The sequence below is a fragment of the Scyliorhinus canicula genome, chromosome 6 (genome assembly GCF_902713615.1).
Source record: "Scyliorhinus canicula chromosome 6, sScyCan1.1, whole genome shotgun sequence".
NCBI lineage: Eukaryota > Metazoa > Chordata > Chondrichthyes > Carcharhiniformes > Scyliorhinidae > Scyliorhinus > Scyliorhinus canicula.
Genome location: NC_052151.1, coordinates 197,648,689 through 197,666,959, shown reverse-complemented (window position 1 = coordinate 197,666,959; position 18,271 = coordinate 197,648,689). Strand labels below are relative to the sequence as shown.

Sequence of the window (18,271 nt, the reverse complement as noted above, 5' to 3'; positions counted from 1 at the left end):
CTGTACCGCCACCTGCTGGTTGGAGGTCGCACCACCAACTATATATAATATTATCTACAGGCACATCATGACACGGGATTGGGAATCTGTAATATGTTGAAATGTGGTTTTGTTGTGCTGATTATATTATGATAGTTTGGTTGCTGTGCAGTTTTGTATCTTTCTTATGTTCTCTCTTGCATTCTCCTTCCTGTTTTCTTTTTATTGAGGTATGTTGGATGTTCTGGGTTTGGAGAGATGTGGAGGGTAGGATAGTGGTTATCCTTGATCGGATTTGGGCGATATGGCGGGTTCAGGGGAGTCGAAGACCTCGTGCGCTGGCCGCCATACTGGTGTGAGACCCAGTAAACGGAAGGGATGTGGGAGACGAGGTGGTCTGAGCAGAGAAGAGTTTTGAATATTTTTTTGTTTTGGTTCAGTTTGAGGGAGGGTGTTTCGGAGAGGTATTTCGTAATCTATATTCTCTTTTCACAGAGCGCACCAGCAGGGAAGCCCTGTCGAGTCTCCAACAGGATTATCACTCTCTTCTCGGAGGGGGAGACAGCTTCCGCAGGTCCCAGTTAAAAGCTACGGTGTAGAGCAAGGTAATAATATTGTCTGTATCATTCCTCAACAACTGTTGAATGCCTTGACCACCATCAGAAAGAAATATTTATATCCATTTTGTAAGTAGCAGGTGAAGTACCACCACGAGCTGCTTCCATATGTGCGCATGAAAAGAATGAACCATTAGTTTCATTTCTCAATTGTTTTGCCTTGTCAGTTAATTGTGCAAGTATTTGATATTGGAACTTCGAAACTATATTTGAGTTCTTGGGGTCCATAATGGATTAGAAATGGACTTTACCGATGACCAGGCGACATGGCAAAACACAATGATTCATTACTAATGCAGAATAATAATGGGTTGAACCGTCCTGTAATGAATGGTGAGTTTACAAGACAAGGGCCGAGATTTTCTGGATGTGGTGGGACCCATCGCGGAGGTTGCAGTGGGACAGCCAAAACTCTCTTGACCTCTTGAGTGGGACTGGGCAATCACAGCAGCACGTGGTGCTGGAAAATCCCACCTATGGAGTCATTCATGCACAAGCTGATCTGCAAAGTTCAGGAAAAAAAAAGAGTTAGACCATGTGTGGCAAATCTCTGAAAGTCGCTGGTGAGTAAGAATTTAAGAACATAAAAAATAGGCGCAGACCATTCGGGTGGTTTAGCATGCTCTACCATTCAAGAAGATCGCAGCCGATCCTTGATCTCCATTCCAACTGCCTGCTCACTCCCCATATCCCTTGATTCTATGAGACCAAAAACCTCTATATTCCAGCTGTAAATGTATTCAACGATGGAGAACCACAGCCCTCTGTGCTAGAGAATTCCAAAGATTCACAACCCTTTGAATGAATATTTTTCTCCTCCTCTCAATCGTCAATGACCAACATTTTATATTGAGATTGTGCCCCTTGTTCTAGATCCTCCATAGAATCAGTTATTATATGGCAAGTCCGGCCCGCTGAGTCTATGCCAATTCCCCGTGCAGCAATCCAGTCAGTCCCAGTCCTCCACATGATTCCCATAGCCCCACAAATTCACTTCAAATGCTCCTCAATTTCCTTTCAAAGTCATTGAGATGGTACAATAACCTCAGTCGCTACCCTATCAATCCCCTTCAGAATCTGAAATGTTTCAAATGAGATCACTTCTCATTCTTCTAAACTCCAGAGAATATTGACCCAATTTACTCACTGTCATCATAGGACAACCCCCTCATCGCAGAGACCCATCTAGTGAGCCTTCAAACCCCCTCATCACAGAGACCCATCTAGTGAGCCTTCAAACCCCCTCATCACAGAGACCCATCTAGTGAGCCTTCACTGCACTGCCTTCAGTGCAAATATTTTATCTTAAATATGGAGACTGTTACATCACCCTAGGTAAGTGCGTGGTTAATTCCAGCCCCACCCATCCCAAAGCCACAACACAAGGGAATTAAACAATAATTCTTACAAAAATACTTGAAATCTTTGGCCCTTGGCTGTCTAATAATTACAGTCACCAGGTTTGTAAGTTTAAACGCAATTACTGTTTATTTATCATAGAATCTCAGAATTTGTAGTGCAGAAGGAGGCCATTTGGCCCATTGAGTCTGCACCGGCCCTTGGAAAGAGCACCCTACTTGAGCCCACACCTCCACCCTATCCCAGTAACCCCACCTAACCTTTTTGGACACGAAGGACAACTTAGCATGGCCAATGCACCTAATCTGCACATCTTTAGACTGTGGGAGGAAACTGGAGCACCCGGAGGAAACCCACGCAGACACGGGGAGAATGTGCAGACTCCACACAGACAGTGACCCAAGCGGGAATCGAACCCATGTCTCTGGTGCTGTGAAGCAAAAGTGCTAATGACTGTGGTACCATGCAGCCCAGTAACAAAATGAATCTGAAATACACATTAAATACAGCTGTTTTACGACAACCTGACTCCCGTTTAACTGCCCCACCATCTACCCACACATAACAGAGAGGTGGAATGGGGTATAAATCATAAGTGTTATAGTCAAGAGATAAGAGTCCTTGCTTCAGATGATGAGTTCCTTAGTGCACTTTCTTCACATTAAAGTCTCTGATCTACAGCCTGTACTGATTTTTCTTGAAGTTAGCAAGATATTCTTCACAGCTTTTCCAGGAGAGGCCCCTGCCTTTTCTGCAGAGACAGTTATTGGGTTCCAGATTCTGCTTGCATCACCCTTTCCTTCAGAGAGAGTTGGTTCCCACAGAGGCCTTTTGGGGAAAATTAGCTGCTTATCTCTGGAGAACACAAAGTTGGGAAAAAGTGAGGTTTTCGCCCTTGGCTGCCAAAGCAAATCTGAAAGCTCCTTAGGTCTCTGAGTCATTTCAGTGAGAACAGATCCAATCACCAGCTGTTACTGGGCAGAACATGACCTTTTGGGCCAATTCATTGGTCGTCAGCCAAATCAATCAAACTGAGACTCAGCCAATCTCTGTCATTGGTGTCGGTCAGTCCACCGCTCCAGTCCAAATCAGTGCAGGCTTAGCTCGAATTAAAGGCACAGGCCACTACGTTCTTTAAAGACACATGTCCACAAATCATCCATGGATCAAAAAGGTAACAGCGGGCGGCATGTGGCACATTGGTTAGCACTGGGACTGCGGCGCTGAGGACCCGGGTTCGAATCCCGGCCCTGGGTCACAGTCCATGTGGATTTTGCTCATTCTTCCCTAGTCTGCGTGGGTATCACCGCCACAACCCAAAGATATGCAGAGTAGATGGATTGGCCACGCTTAATTTCCCCTAAAAAAAATGGGTGGGGAAATTAATTGGGTACTCTAATTTATTTTTTTAAAAAGGTAACAGCAAAAATAAAACAATGGGGAAATAAGGGAATAAAAAGGACAACAAAGAACAAAGAAATTTACAGCACAGGAACAGGCCCTTCGGCCCTCCCAGCCTGCGCCGACCCAGATCCCTTATCTAAACCTGACCCCTATTTTCCAAGGTCTACTTCCCTCTGTTCCCCGCCTGTTCATATATCTGTCTAGATGCATCTTAAATGATGCTATCGTGCCCGCCTCTACCACCTCTGCTGGCAAAGCGTTCCAGGCACCCACCTCCCTCTGCGTAAAAAACTTCCCACGCACATCTCCCTTAAACTTTCCCCCTCTCACCTTGAAATCATGACTCCTTGTAATTGACACCCCCAATCTTGGAAAAAGCTTGTTGCTATCCACCCTGTCCATACCTCTCATAATTTTGTAGACCTCAATCAGGTCCCCCCCTCAACATCCGTCTTTCCAATGAAAACAATCTAGTCTACTCAACCTTTCTTCATAACTAGCACCCTCCAACCAGGCAACATCCTGGTGAACCTCCTCTGCACCCTCTCCAAAGCATCCACAGCCTTCTGGTAATGTGGCGACCAGAACTGCACGCAGTATTCCAAATGTGGCCTAACCAAAGTCCTATACAACTGTAACATGACCTGCCGACTCTTGTACTCAATACCCCGTCCGATGAAGGCAAGCATGTTGTATGCCTTCTTGACCACTCTATCAACCTGCGTTGCCAACTTCAGGGTACAATTGACCTGAACTCCAAGATCTCTCTCTACATCAATTTACCCCAGGACTCTTCCATTGACCACATAGTCCGCTCTTGAATTAGATCTTCCAAAATGCATCACCTCGCATTTGCCTGGATTGAACTCCATCTGCCATTTCTCTGCCCAACTCTCCAATCTATCTATATTTTGCTGTATTCTCTGACAGTCCTCCTCGCTATCTGCAACTCCACCAATCTTGGTATCATCTGTAAACTTGCTAAACAGACCACCTATACCTTCCTCCAGGTCATTTATGTAGATCCCAAACAACAGTGGTCCGTGCACGGATACCTGTGGAACACCACTAGTCACCCTTCTCCATTTTGAGACACTCCCTTCCACCACTACTCTCTGTCTCCTGTTGCCCAGCCAGTTCTTTATCCATCTAGCTAGTACACCCTGAACCCCATACGACTTCACTTTTTCCATCAACCTGCCATGGGAAACTTTATCAAACGCCTTACTGAAGTCCACGTATATGACATCTACAGCCCTTCCCTCATCAATTAACTTTGTCACTTCCTCAAAGAATTCTATTAGGTTTGTAAGACATGACCTTCCCTGCACAAAACCATGCTGCCTATCACTGATAAGTCTATTTTCTTCCAAATATGAATAGATCCTATCCCTCAGTATCTTCTCCAACAGTTTGCCTACCACTGACGTCAAGCTCACAGGTCTATAATTCCCTAGATTATCCCTGCTACCCTTCTTAAACAAAGGGACAACATTAGCAATTCTCCAGTCCTCCGGGACCTCACCCGTGCTCAAGAATGCTGCAAAGATATCTGTTAAGGCCCCAGTTATTTCGACCCTCGCTTCCCTCAGTAACCTGGGATAGATCCCATCCGGTCCTGGGGACTTCTCCACCAAAACTTCCCCCTTCCTTATGACGACTTGACCTAGAGTATTTAAACATCCATCCCTAGCCTCAACATCCATCTTGTCCCTCTCCTTGGTGAATACCGATGCAAAGTACTCATTAAGAATCTCACCCATTTCCTCTGACTCCATGCATAAATTCACTCTTTTGTCTTTTGAGTGGGCCAATCCTTTCTCTCTCTCCCTTGAGTAAACAAAAAACAAATAGGAAGGACCCTTACAAGACCGTGGGCGAAATTCTCCGCAGACCGTCGTAACGCCGATCTCCGGCGAGCATAATTGGTGTGGATGACTCTGGCGTGGGGGCCTTCTTTTAGGCGGCTATTCTCCGTTCCCGGAGGGGCCAGCAGCGGACTGGCGCGATACACGTCAGTTTCACTCGCTGCGGAAGTGGTGAGACCCGGCGTTTTGGGGGGGGGGGGGGAGGAGGAGAGAGACAGACCCGGCATTTGGGGGTGAGGGTTGGGGGTGGGGGTGGGGGTGGGGGGGGGAGGAGAGAGACAGACCCGGCGTTTGGGGGGGGGGGGGGGGGGGAGGAGAGAGACAGACCCGGCGTTTGGGGGGGGGGGGAGGAGAGAGACAGACCCGGCGTTTGGGGGGGGGGGGGGGGGGGAGGAGGAGAGAGACTGACCCGGCGTTTGGGGGGGGGGGGAGGAGGGAGAGAGACAGAGCGGCATTTGGGGGGGGGAGGAGAGAGACAGACCCGGCGCTGGGGGGGGGGGGGGAGGAGGAGAGAGACAGACCGGCATTTGGGGGGGAGGGGGAGGAGAGAGACAGACCCGGCGTTGGGGGGGGGGGGGAGGAGGAGAGAGACAGACCGGCATTTGGCAGGGGGGGGGGGGAGGAGAGAGACAGACCCGGCGTTGGGGGGGGGAGGAGGAGGAGAGAGACAGACCCGGCGTTGGGGGGGGGGGGGGAGGAGAGAGACAGACCCGGCGTTGGGGGGGGGGGGGGGGGGAGGATGAGAGAGACAGACCGGCATTTGGGGGGGGGGGGAGAGGAGAGAGAGACAGACCCGGCGTTGGGGGGGGGGGGGGGGGGGGGGGAGGGGGGGGGGGAGAGAGAGAGAGACAGACCCGGCGTTGGGGGGTTTGCGGCGTTGAGTTGAGAGGAGGGGGGGGGGTTTGCGGCATTGAGTTGAGAGAGGGGGGGCGGCGTTGGAGGGGGGTAGGGGTGGTGAAGGGGGTAGGGGTGGTGATGGGGGGTTGGGGTAGGGGCAGCGGCGTGCAGAGGAGGGGGGCGACGGATGCCCGGGGCCAACGCACCGTCGCCCCCCCTCTGCACGCAGCTGCCCCTACCCCAACCCCCTCCCCTCACCACCCCTAACCCCCTCCCCACCACCCCTACCCCCCTCCATTGCCGCCCCCCCCCTCTCTCAACGCCGCAACCCCCCCTCAACGCCGGTACCCCCCCTTATCGCCGGTACCCCCCCTCTCTCAATGCCGCACCCCCCCCCACTAACGCCGCACCCCCCCCCCACTAACGCCGCACCCCCCCACTAACGGAGGAAGGAAGGGGGGTAGGAGGAAGGAAGGGGGGGAGGAGGAAGGAAGGGGGGGAGGAGGAAGGAAGGGGGGGAGGAGGAAGGAAGGGGGGAGGAGGAGGAAGGAAGGGGGGAGGAGGAGGAAGGAAGGGGGGAGGAGGAGGAAGGAAGGGGGGAGGAGGAGGAAGGAAGGGGGGAGGAGGAGGAAGGAAGGGGGGAGGAGGAGGAAGGAAGGGGGGAGGAGGAAGGAAGGGGGGAGGAGGAAGGAAGGGGGAGGAGGAAGGAAGGGGGGGAGGAGGAGAGGGGGGGTGTGGGTACCGGCCTTCAGAGGGAGGGGGGTTGTGGGTACCGGCCTTCAGAGGGAGGGAGGGGGGGGGTGTGGGTACCGGCCTTCAGAGGGAGGGGGGGTTGCGGCGTTGAGAGGGGGGGTGGTTTGCGGCGTTGAGAGGGGGGGTTGCGGCGTTGAGAGGGGGGGTTGCGGCGTTGAGGGGGGGTTGCGGCGATGAGGGGGGGTTGCGGCGATGAGGGGGGGTTGCGGTGTTGAGAGGGTGGGGGGTGCGGCGATGAGGGGGGTTGCGGCGTTGAGAGGGTGGGGGGTTGTGGCGTTGTGAGAGATGGGGGCGGCGTTGGAGGGGGGTAGGGGTGGTGGGGAGGGGGGTAGGGGTGGTGGGGGGGGGTTAGGGGTGGTGAGGGTGGTAGGGGCGTTGGAGGGAGGTAGGGGTGGTGAGGGGGGGGTTGGGGTAGGGGCGCAGCGGCGTACAGAGGGGGGGGCGACGGTGGCGTGGGGTGGCCCCCGGGTTTCCGTCGCCCCCCCCACTCCTCCTGCCCCCACCCCCTGCTCGCCCCTCCCCCAAACCCCCCCACCACCCCTACCCCCCCCTACCCCCTCCCCCCACCCCCCCTACCCCCCTCCCTCCCACCCCTACCCCCCTCCCCACCACCCCTACCCCCCTCCCCACCACCCTACCCCCCTCCCCACCACCCCCCCCCTCCCCACCACCTCCCCCCCTCCCCACCACCCCTACCCCCCCCCCCCCACACCATCCCACCCGCTACCCCCCCCCCGATGCCGCAACCCCCCCCGCCCCCCCCACCCCCCCCCCCCCCCCCCCCCCCCCCCCCCCCCCCCCCCCGACACTGAACGGCGTCAACCATTGAAGATGGTTGACGCCGTTTTAAAGCTACTCTGTTTTTCGCCGACGTGACCCGCGGCCCACGTCGGCGGGACTTCGGCCCATCCGGGCCGGAGATTTGTTGAAACAAAAATATAATGAAATCCCGCCGGCGCCAGCTGTTTTCAGAGGCTGCCGGCGGGATTTGCACAACGCCGGTTTTTGGCCGGTCAGAGAATAAAAAACCCTGCGGGAGCGGGAATAACGCCGCTGCCGGCCGAGGGTCGGAGAATTTCGCCCCAGAACTGCACACAGTATTCCAGGTGTGTTCACTACAATCAACTGTAGTGAGACGTCTTTATTCCTGTACTCCAATTCCCTTGCAATAAAGACCAACATGCCATTTGCCTTCCTAATTGTTTGCTGTGCCTGCATGCCAACTTTGCGTTCCTTGTACAGGCGCACCCAACATCAATAATTACAAGTTTCATGCCTTTGAAACATATGGGCAGGGATTCTCCCGCCATTGGTGGGACGGCCCGACGCCGGCGCCAAGGGAGGCGTGAACCACTCCATCGTTGGGCCGCCCTTGGCGCTGGATGTAGTGGAATCCTCTGCATTTCTGGAGGCTAGGCCGGTGGCGGCAGGGTTGGCACTGCGCCAACCTGCGCCGAAGGGACGCCGTGGGGTGGCGCGAGTTGCCGCATGCGCAGAACCGCCGTCGTGTAGGGGTTTCTTCACCGCGCCGGCCATGGCAGAGCCTTACAGAGGCCAGCACGGAGGGATCGAGTGCCCCCACGGCACAGGCCCGCAACAGCAGAATTGCATTCAACCACAATCTGCAACCTCATGGCCCAGCATATGCCCCACTCTACCATTATCACCAAGCCAGGGGATCTACCCCGGTTCAATGACGAGTGCAGGAGAACATGCTAGGAGCAACATCAGTCATACCTAAAAATGAGGTGTCAACCTAGTGAAACTACAACACAGGAATACCTGTGTGTCAAACAGTATAGGCAGCAAGTAATAGACAGAGCTAAGTGATTCCACGATAAACGCATCAGATCTAAGTTCTATAGTGCCATATCCATCTTTGAAAGGTGGTAGGCAATTAAACAACTCACTGGAGGAGGAGGCTCCACAAACATCCTCAATGATAGAGGAGCCCAGCACACACGTGCAGAAGACCAGACTGAGGCATTCTTAACAATCTTCAGCCAGAATTGCCCAGTGTACAATCCGTCTCGGTCTTCTCCGAGGTCCCCAGCATCACAGATGTCAGTCTTCAACAAATACGATTCACTCCACATGATATCACAAAATGGCTGAAGGCACTGGATACTGCAAAGGCTCTGGGCCCTGACAATATCCCAGCAATAGCGCTGATGACTTGTGCTTCAGAACTTGCCGCACCCATAGCCAAGCTATTCCAGTGCAGTTGCAACACTGGCATCTACCCGGCAATGTGGAAAATTGTCCGGGTGTGACCTGAACACAAAAAACAGGAGAAATCCAACCCAGCTAATTACCATCTACTCTCCATCATTAGCAAATTGATGGGAGGAATTATCAACAGTGCAGTCAACCAGCAATAACCTGCTCACAGACGCTCAGTTTGGGTTCCGCAGGGTCACTCAGCTCCTGACCTCATTACAGCCTTGGTTCAAACATGGACAAAAGAGCTGAATGGCAGAGGTGAGGTGAGGCTGACTGCCCTTGACATTAAGGCAGCATTTTGACTTTTTACAACCTTACCAGCATTAAACTGGATGCAGGTGACACGTTGCTACAATGCTTTGCCTGCCCGTCGCCGGCCACCAGCATCACCACTTCAAAAACCGAAGCATGCTGTGTTCTTCGTAGAATGGTGATTTCTTGTGCCGGTTTTCTCGTACACATTCAGGGGCTGCCACTCGGCCACCCTTTCGCCAGATTCCAAACTCACCTTCACTCAATCCCCTTCTTTATCACTCTTTCAAGTTACATTCGCACCACACAAGTGTCAGGCAATGGCCATCTCCTACAGGAGAGGATCTAACCATTGCCCTTTATATACAATGGCATTACCATTGCTGAATCACCCACAATCAACAGCCTGGGGGATTCAGCAATGGTAATGCCATTGTATATCGCGGGGCGATGGACCTTTTGGCCGACAAGGTCTTCTGCCAGAAAATATCACAGGCCTAAGGCAAGCACATCACTAACACCAGAACAGGGAAGTCTCACCTTCTACGTTCTCGGATACCCTGAAGGATGTGATTAAGGGAGATATTATAGCCTACAAGGCATGTAGGGACAGGGAAGAGAGGGCGGCTGGGCAACAACTGATCGACTCTATGCTGGAACAAGACAGAAAATACTCCGAGGCCCCGACCGTAGAGCTCTTGGCAGAGAGGAAAAAGCTGCAAATGGACTTTCACCTGCCATCCACCAGGAAAGCACCAACTCCGCCTTCTACAAACACGAAGAAAAGGCTAACCGCCTGTGGGATCACCAGCTGAGAAAGCAGAGCAGGCAGCCATGAGGGGAATAGCGCGGGTGAAGGACAGCAGAGTCAGACTGGTGGCCAAACCAAAAAAGGTCAACCAACCATTTGAGACCTTCTACTGACAGTAGATAAGGTGCCGCATAGGAGGCTGTTAAATATGTTAAGAGCCCATGGTGTTAGGGGTAAGATCTTGGCATGCGTAGAGGATTGGCTGACTGACAGAAGGCAGAGAGCGGGGATAAAGGGGATTTTTTCAGGATGGCAGCTGGTGACTAGTGGTGTGCCTCAGGGGTCAGTGCTGGGACCACAACTTTTCACAATATACATTAATGATCTGGAAGAAGGAACTGAAGGCACTGTTGCAAAGTTTGCAGATGATACAAAGATCTGGAGAAGGACAGGCGGTATTGAGGAGGCAGGCGGGTTACAGAATGACCTGGACAGGCTAGGAAAGTGGGCAAAGAAGCGGCAGATGGAACACAATGTGGAAAAGTGTGAGGTTATGCACTTTGCAAGGAGGAATGGAGGCATAGACTATTTTTTAAATGAGGAAATGTGAGGAAATCAGAAGCACAAAGGGACTTGGGAGTCCTTGTTCAAGATTCTCTGAAGATTAAAGTGCAGATTCAGTTGGCAGTTATGAAGGCAAATGCAATGTTCGCATTCATGTCGAGAGGGCTAGAATACAAGTGCAGGAATGTACTTCTGAGGCTGGAAAAGACTCTGGTCAGACCCCATTTTATGAGCAGTTTTGGGCCCCGTATCTAAGGAAGGATGTGCTGGCCTTGGAAAGGGTCCAGAGGAGGTTCACAAGAATGATCTCTGAAATGAACAACTTGTCTTTTGAGGAACAGTTGAGGACTCTGGGTCTGTCCTCACTGGAGTTTAGAAGGATGAGAGGGGATCTTATTGAAACTTACAGGATACTGCGAGGCCTGGATAGAGTGGACGTGCAGAGGATGTTTCCACTTGTAGGAAAAACAAGAACCAGAGGACACAATCTCAGACTAAAGGGACGGACCTTTAAAACAGAGATGAGGAGGAATTTCTTCAGCCAGAGGGTGGTGAATCTGTGGAACTCTTGGCCGCAGAAGGCTGTGGAGGCAAATCACTGAGTGTCTTTAAAACAGAGATAGATAGGTTCTTGATTAATCAGAGGATCAGGGGTATGGGGATGAGAAAAATATCAGTAGACTCGATGGGCCGTGGCCTAATTCTGTTCCTATGCCTTCTGGTCTTAAGATCATATAGATATATTTTGCTGCTCAATGTGGATGAGATGATACTCACAAAAGTCCTGGCGAAGAGATTGGAGAACTGCCAGAGGTGATTGTAGAGGACCAGACAGGCTTTCTTAAGGGTTGACAGTTAACTGTAAACATCAGGCGGCTGCTCAATGTAATAATGACACCATCCGGAGAGAGAACACCAGAGGTGAAAAAGCCTTCAACGAAGTCGAATGGAAGTACCTCTTTCAGGTGCTGGAATGGTTTCGGCTCGGGGCAGCATTCACCTGCTCATTGAAAATCCGATACAACACCCCAAGGTGAGCGTTCGAACCAACATCACAAGCTCTGAATACTTCCAGTTGCACAGAGGCACAAGGCAGGGATGCCCACTGTCACCGCTCCTGTTTGCCCTGTCAATCGAACCCCTGGCGATCGCTCTGCGGGACGGGAAAGACTGGAAGGGCTTCCGAAGAAGGAGCAGAGAGCACAGAGTCTTACTCCACGCAGATGACCTGCCCCTTTACATCTCGATCTACAAAATGGCCTGAAAGTAATCATGAAGCTTCTGGAAGAGACCGGAGCCTTCTCGGGCTACAAACTCAACCTTGGCAATAGCGAGGCATTCCCGGTGAACCCGAACGGGAGGGGCAGAGTTGGAGGGACTACCATTCAAACTAGCCTAAAACAAATTCCGCTACCTGGGGATCCAGATATGGATCCACAAGTGGAATCTGACCAGCCTGGCAGAGGAAGCTAAAAAGGAGATGGGATGCAGTCATGTTTTCCATGGTGGGAAGGGTGCTGACGATCAAGGTGAACGTGCTGCCGAGGTTCCTCTTCCTGTTCAGATGCATACTGATCTTCATCCCCAAGGCCTTTTTCCAAGGGATAGACAAAATGACCATGGCGTTTGTGTGTGTGTGTGTGGGGGGGGGGGGGGGGGGGGGGGGGGGGGCAAAGAAGCCAAAGGTCCCCAAGTCGACACTGCAAAGGAGAAGTGTGAGCGGCCTGGTCCTACCAAACCTGCAATACTACCACTGGGCAGCCACAGCCGAGAGGGTGAGGGGATGGATACGTGAACCCCAACACAGAATGGGTGAGGCAGGAGGCGTTTTCCTACAAAGGAACGACCCACCGAGCCCTCGCTACGGCAGCGCTCCCAACCCCCTCGGCAAAATACACATCCTGGCCAGTGGTGGAAGCCACATGGAGGACATGGAACCAAATGAGACAGCATTTGGGTTTAACTGTGATGTCCTCCATGGCCCATCTGCGGCAACTATAAATTTCCGCCATCAATGCTCATCGCCACCTTCAAAAAATGGAGACGGGACAAGGGGGGACGCTAGCGGTCAGGGAATTTTACATAGGGGACTGACCCGCGACCCTGGATGAACTGACGGAAGAACTAGAGCTACCGACAGGTCAGGAACTGCGGCGCCTTCAAATCAAACACTTGCTCTTCAAGGAGACGGTGAGGTACCCTGGGGCCCCGAGAGACACTGTGCTGGAGAAGCTTGTAAACATGGACAGTAAGGAGAGGGCGAATGGTGGGGACATCTACGGACGACTTCTGGAAAAGTCAAGGACACCACTGGATGGAGCTCGGCAGAAATGGGAGGACAAACTCTGGACGGAGTTGGTTTGGGGGACCCTGGAGCAAAGCACTATCAGGGCTAACTCTACCTCCTCCTGCACAAGGCTCTTCGCAGAGGTGGAGGATAAATGTGAACGGTGCCAAGGAGGCCTGGCGAACCACACCCACGTGTTCTGGGCCTACCCCAGACTTGTCGGGTTCTTGTCAGCCTTCTCTGAGGCAATGTCCAAGGTTGCAGGGATGAGGGTGGAACCGTGCCCAAATGTGGCAATCTTCGGAGTATCGGACCAGCCAGAACTACATATGGGGAAGAGGGCCAATGCCCTGGCTCCTGCCTCCTTAATCACACACAGAGAATCCTGCTCGGCTGGCGATCAGCAGTACCAGCCACAGCTGCAGACTGGCTGCCAGACCTGTAGGAATTTCTCCAGCTGGGGAAGACCAAGTACACTATGGAGGGCCGAATGAAGGTATCCTCAAAACGTGGGGGCTATTCATCATCAGCCTGTTCCAAGATCTGTTTGATGCCAATAGTGACATGGAAAAGACGGGTAGGAGACTGAGGAGAGCAGACAAGAGCACATAAGGGAGAGGAGCAGGAAGGGGTGGGGAGGCAAGGAGGGAACCCAGGAGAGTCGCAGAGAGAGAGATGGGAGAAAAGGGAGGAGGGGAGGACATTAATACGACATCCAGGGTGAAAGCTGGCACCAGGAAAGATCCAGACTACCAACGAGAATGGGGGGAGACGGAGGGAATGTATGTAAAATTTGTAGAAACGTCATACCGTGTAAATAGCAGGTGCACTATATGTTGAACCATTACACTGTAAAATTGGAAAATGCGAACAAAGATATTTTTAAAGAAATGATTTAAAGAAAGATGCTTGAGCCAAGGACACTGCCTTGAGGAACTCCTTAAGCAATGCCTGGAATTGAGATAATTGTCCTCCAACCACCACAACCATTTTCGTATTACCTGTGCCAGGTATGGGTATAGAGGGATACTGCACAAGGTTTTGGCCAAGGTTGGTATCATGACCGGTACAGGCTTGGAGGGCCAAAGGACCTGTTCCTGTGCTTTGTATGACTGCAACCAGTGGAGAGTTTTCCCCCGATTCCCATTGACTCCAGTTTTGCTCGGGCTCCTTGATGCCCATTCGCTGTCAACTGCTGATTTGATGTCAAGTGCAGTCCCTCCCACCTCATCTCACATCTGGCATTCAGCTCTCTTGTCCGTATTCAAACCAAGGTTGTAACGAGGGGAGAAGTTGAGTGATCCTGGCAGAACCCAAACTGAGTAAGCAGGTTATTGCTGAGTAAGTGCCGCTTGAGAGCACTGTCAATGACTCCGTCCATCACTTTACTAACCATCAAAATTAGACTGAGGGTGTGGTATTTGGCTGGCTTAGATTTATCCTGGTTTTTGCAGACACGGCATACCTGGGCAATATTCCACATAGAACAATGGAAAAGTTACAGCGCAGAAGGAGGCCATTCAGCCCATCCAGACCGTGCCAGCCCGAGGACACCCAGGTGCCCTTTCTAATCCCACCTTCCTGCACCTGGTCCATAACACTGTCGATTAGAGCACTTAAGGTGCAGATCCAGGTACTTTTTAAAAGAGTTTAGGGTCTCTGCCTCCATCACTAACTCAGGCAGCGAATTCCAAACTCCCACTACCCTCTGCGTAAAAAGATTCTTCCTCGTGTCCTGTCTACACCTTCTACCACTTATCGTGAATCAATGTCCCCGGTTCTAGAATTCTCCAGCAAGGGAAACAATTTTATCCTGTCCACTCTATCTCTTCCTCTCATCATTTTGTGCACCTCAATTAAGCTACCATGGGCAGCACGGTAGCATAGTTGTTAGCGCTATGGCTTCACAGCGCCAGGGTCCCAAGTTCGATTCCTGGCTTGGGTCACTGTCTGTGCGGAGTCTGCACCTTCTCCCTGTGTCTGCGTGGGTTTCCTCCGGATGCTCCGGTTTCCTCCCACAAGTCTTGGAAGATGTGCTGCTAGGTGAATTGGACATTCTGAATTCTCACTCCGTGTACCCGAACAGGCGCCGGAGTGTGGCGACTAGGGGCTTTTCACAGTAACTTCATTGCAGTGTTAATATATGCCTACTTGTGACAATAAAGATTATTATTATTATTATTAAGTCACCCCTCAGCCTTCTATCATGTTGGAATTGTATAGAACTTTTGGGGAGGCCACAGCTGGAGTATTGGGTGCAATCCTGGTCACCATATTATAGGAAGAATGTGATTGCAGTGGAAAAGGTTCAGAGGCATTGTCATGTTTCCTGGAATGGAACATTTAAGCTATGAAGAGAGGTTGGATAGGCTTGGGTTGTTTTTGCTGGAGCAGAGAAGACTGAGGGACCACCTTATTGAGGTGTACAAGATTATGAGGGGAATGGACAGGGTGAATAGGGAGCAGCTGTTCTCCTTTGCTGAAGGATCAGTTACAAGGGGACACAAGTTCAAGGTCAGCGGCAGGAGGTTTAGGGGGGGATTTGAGGAAAACCTTTTGTCCCAGAGGGTGGTGACTTCCTGGGAGAGTGATAGAGGTGGATTGCCTAGCATCCTTTACAGAGTACCTGGATGAGCACTTGGCATGTCTTAACATTCAAGACTGTGGGCCAAGTGCTAGCAAATGGGATTAGATAAGCATATCAGGTGTAAATTCAAAGATGCAAGATGAGCATTTGCAGGTAATTAAGTCTTTACAGATCCAGAGAGAAGGATAACCCCAGGTTAAAGAGGTGTGAATTGTCTCAAGCCAGGACAGTTGGTAGGATTTTCCAGGCCAGATGGTGGGGGTAAATGGAATGCAACATGAATCTAAGGTCCCGGTTGAGGCCGTACTCGTGTGCGGAACTAGCTGCAAATGCTCGCATTCAAAGCATTATCTTCCATCTTTGACTCTGTCTATATATATGTTTCTGGAACCCACCCCCTCATTCACCTGAGGAAGGAGCAGTGCTCCGAAAGCGCGTGATTTGAAGCAAACCTGTTGGACTTCAACCTGGTGTTGTAAGACTTCTTACTGAAAAGATGATGGAAGCTGATTCCAGGAAGAGTTTTTCAGTCAGTTGGCCGGGTTCTTGAGGAACGTGCAGGGTCATGGACAGAAAGTTGAGAGGTTTCTGAGTTATCGGGAGAGATTAGACAGGCTAGCACTTTTTTCTTTAGAGCGTAGGAGGCTGAGGGGTGATCTTATAGAGGAGTATGAGATCATGAGAGGTATCAATAGGGTGAATGCACTCTCTTTTTCCCAGGGTTGGGAATCGAGAACTAGAGGGCACAGGTGTTAGTTGAATGGGGAAAGAATTGATGGGAACCTGAGGGGCAACATTTTTACACAGAGGGTGGTACGTATGTGGAATGAGCTGCCAGAGGAAGTGGCTGAGTCAGGGACATTCTCAACATTTAAATGGCATTTGGACAGATTCAGGGTTAGGGAAGGTTTAGATCAATTTGGACCAAATGCAGGCAAATGTGGTTAGCTTAGATGGGCTTTTTGGTTGGCGTGAAGCAGTTTGGGCCCAAGGGCCTGTTTCCATGCCGTAAATTCTATGTGGGACTGAGCATAACTGCTGTTTCATTGAGGCATGGATGGCCAAATGGCCACTTTCTGTGAGTTTCTAATATTCTGCGACCAAATAACAAAACATTGTTGTTTTAAGCAGCTATAGTTGTGTTATGTGTAATGTTTTCTTTGCACAGTCAAAAACATCTTGTCTCACCAGGAAACCGCGTCGTTGAAGAACGAACCAAACCGATGAAGGGAAAAATGCACCCCAGCAAACAGTCTGTGGGATCAATAACCAGTTTGGAACAGGAACGTGAGGAGTATACAAAGGTAAGAATTGCATCAAACATGTAGCACATGACGCTTCTCCCACTCTTCAGTCAATCTTATCAACATCTACTTCAATTGCTTGGTCCTCCATGTCATTGTCTAAGTTTCCCCGAACTGAAAATATCGGACGAGATTCTCTGATCCTGAGGCTAACTGATGATGTTGTCGTAAACGCCGTCGCGTTTCTCGACGTCGTCAACATGGCCTCAGGATCAGCAAGGGCAGCCTGTAGAGCGGCCCCCAGCCGGCGCCGCACGGGCCACTCTGCGGATAATCGCGCCCCAGCATCGGGGCGGCATGGCACGATTCCCGTCGGTCGCACCGATTCTCTGTCCCGGCCCCGGGCTGAGAGAATCCAACCCATAATATTCACCTTAACTGCAACCAAGTTCAACTTTTTATTTTCTTTTTTAGGATGTGGGTGTCGCTGGCTGGGCCGCCATTTGTTGCCCATCCCTAATTATCCTTGAACTGAGTGGTTCACTGGGCCATTTCAGGGGGGTGGGGGGGGGGGGTGGGGGGGGGGGGGGCGCAGTTAAGAGTCAACCATATTGTTGTGTGGGTCTGGAGTCACATGTAGGCCAGACCAGTTAGGAGGGCAGATTTCCTTCCCTGATGACGTGTCATGGGAATGTCCCTTTAAGAAATGTTTGTTTATCAAATAGCTTCAGTGATGTCATTGTGTGGGTGGAGCTGGGCTGAGTGACACCTGTTTTCTGTAAATAATTCAAATTTATTGTTTTGTTAAAAAGGGTTTTATTGGTCTTGGATGTTGTTATCAAATTGAGACAGTTGAAAGGGAAGTTATTAAGGGTTAAATATAGAGTATTGTAGCTGTGTGGGGAATGTATGTTTGTAGTTGATAAAAATGCTTATTGTGTGTGTTTATACAATGTTAGCTGAATGTGTAGAATAAACTATGTTTTTTGATTTCAAGCGCTTAAAGCCTCTGTTGAATAACACCTGAAGAGTGGGCCCTTGTGCTTCTCATAACCAAAATCTCTAAACCGTTGTAGGTCAGGTGAACTCCATGCTATACTTTGGTGTTCTCTGAACCCTGGCCCATAACACATGAGTGTACCCGATGGGTTTTTTACGGCATTCAGTTTCATGGTGCATAGGGCACCATGTTTCATAGGGTAGCATGGTGGTTAACATAAATGCTTCACAGCTCCAGGGTCCCAGGTTCGGTTCCTGGCTGGGTCACTGTCTGTGTGGAGTCTGCACGTCCTCCCCGTGTCTGCGTGGGTTTCCTCCGGGTGCTCCGGTTTCCTCCCACAGTCCAAAGATGTGCGGGTTAGGTGGATTGGCCATGCTAAATTGCCCGTAGTGTCCTTAAAAGTAAGGTTAAGAGTGTGGGGGGTTGTTGGGTTACGGGTATAGGGTGGATACGTGGGTTTGAGTAGGGTGATCATTGCTCGGCACAATATCGAGGGCCGAAGGGCCTGTTCTGTGCTGTACTGTTCTATGCTCTATGGTCAACATT

The 18,271-nt window shown here is 51.2% G+C and overlaps 1 protein-coding gene across 36 annotated transcripts in view; it reads left to right on the top strand.

The window, feature by feature from the left end:
* Positions 1-18,271, top strand: part of LOC119967772 (regulating synaptic membrane exocytosis protein 1-like) — a 1,070,524-nt gene that overhangs the window by 810,437 nt on the left and 241,816 nt on the right. For all 36 annotated transcript variants that reach the window (XM_038800731.1, XM_038800737.1, XM_038800741.1 and 33 more), the window contains 2 exons: positions 475-584; positions 16,673-16,785. In XM_038800731.1, coding sequence (XP_038656659.1) covers positions 475-584; positions 16,673-16,785 — 223 coding nt within the window. The remainder of the gene's footprint in view (positions 1-474; positions 585-16,672; positions 16,786-18,271) is intronic.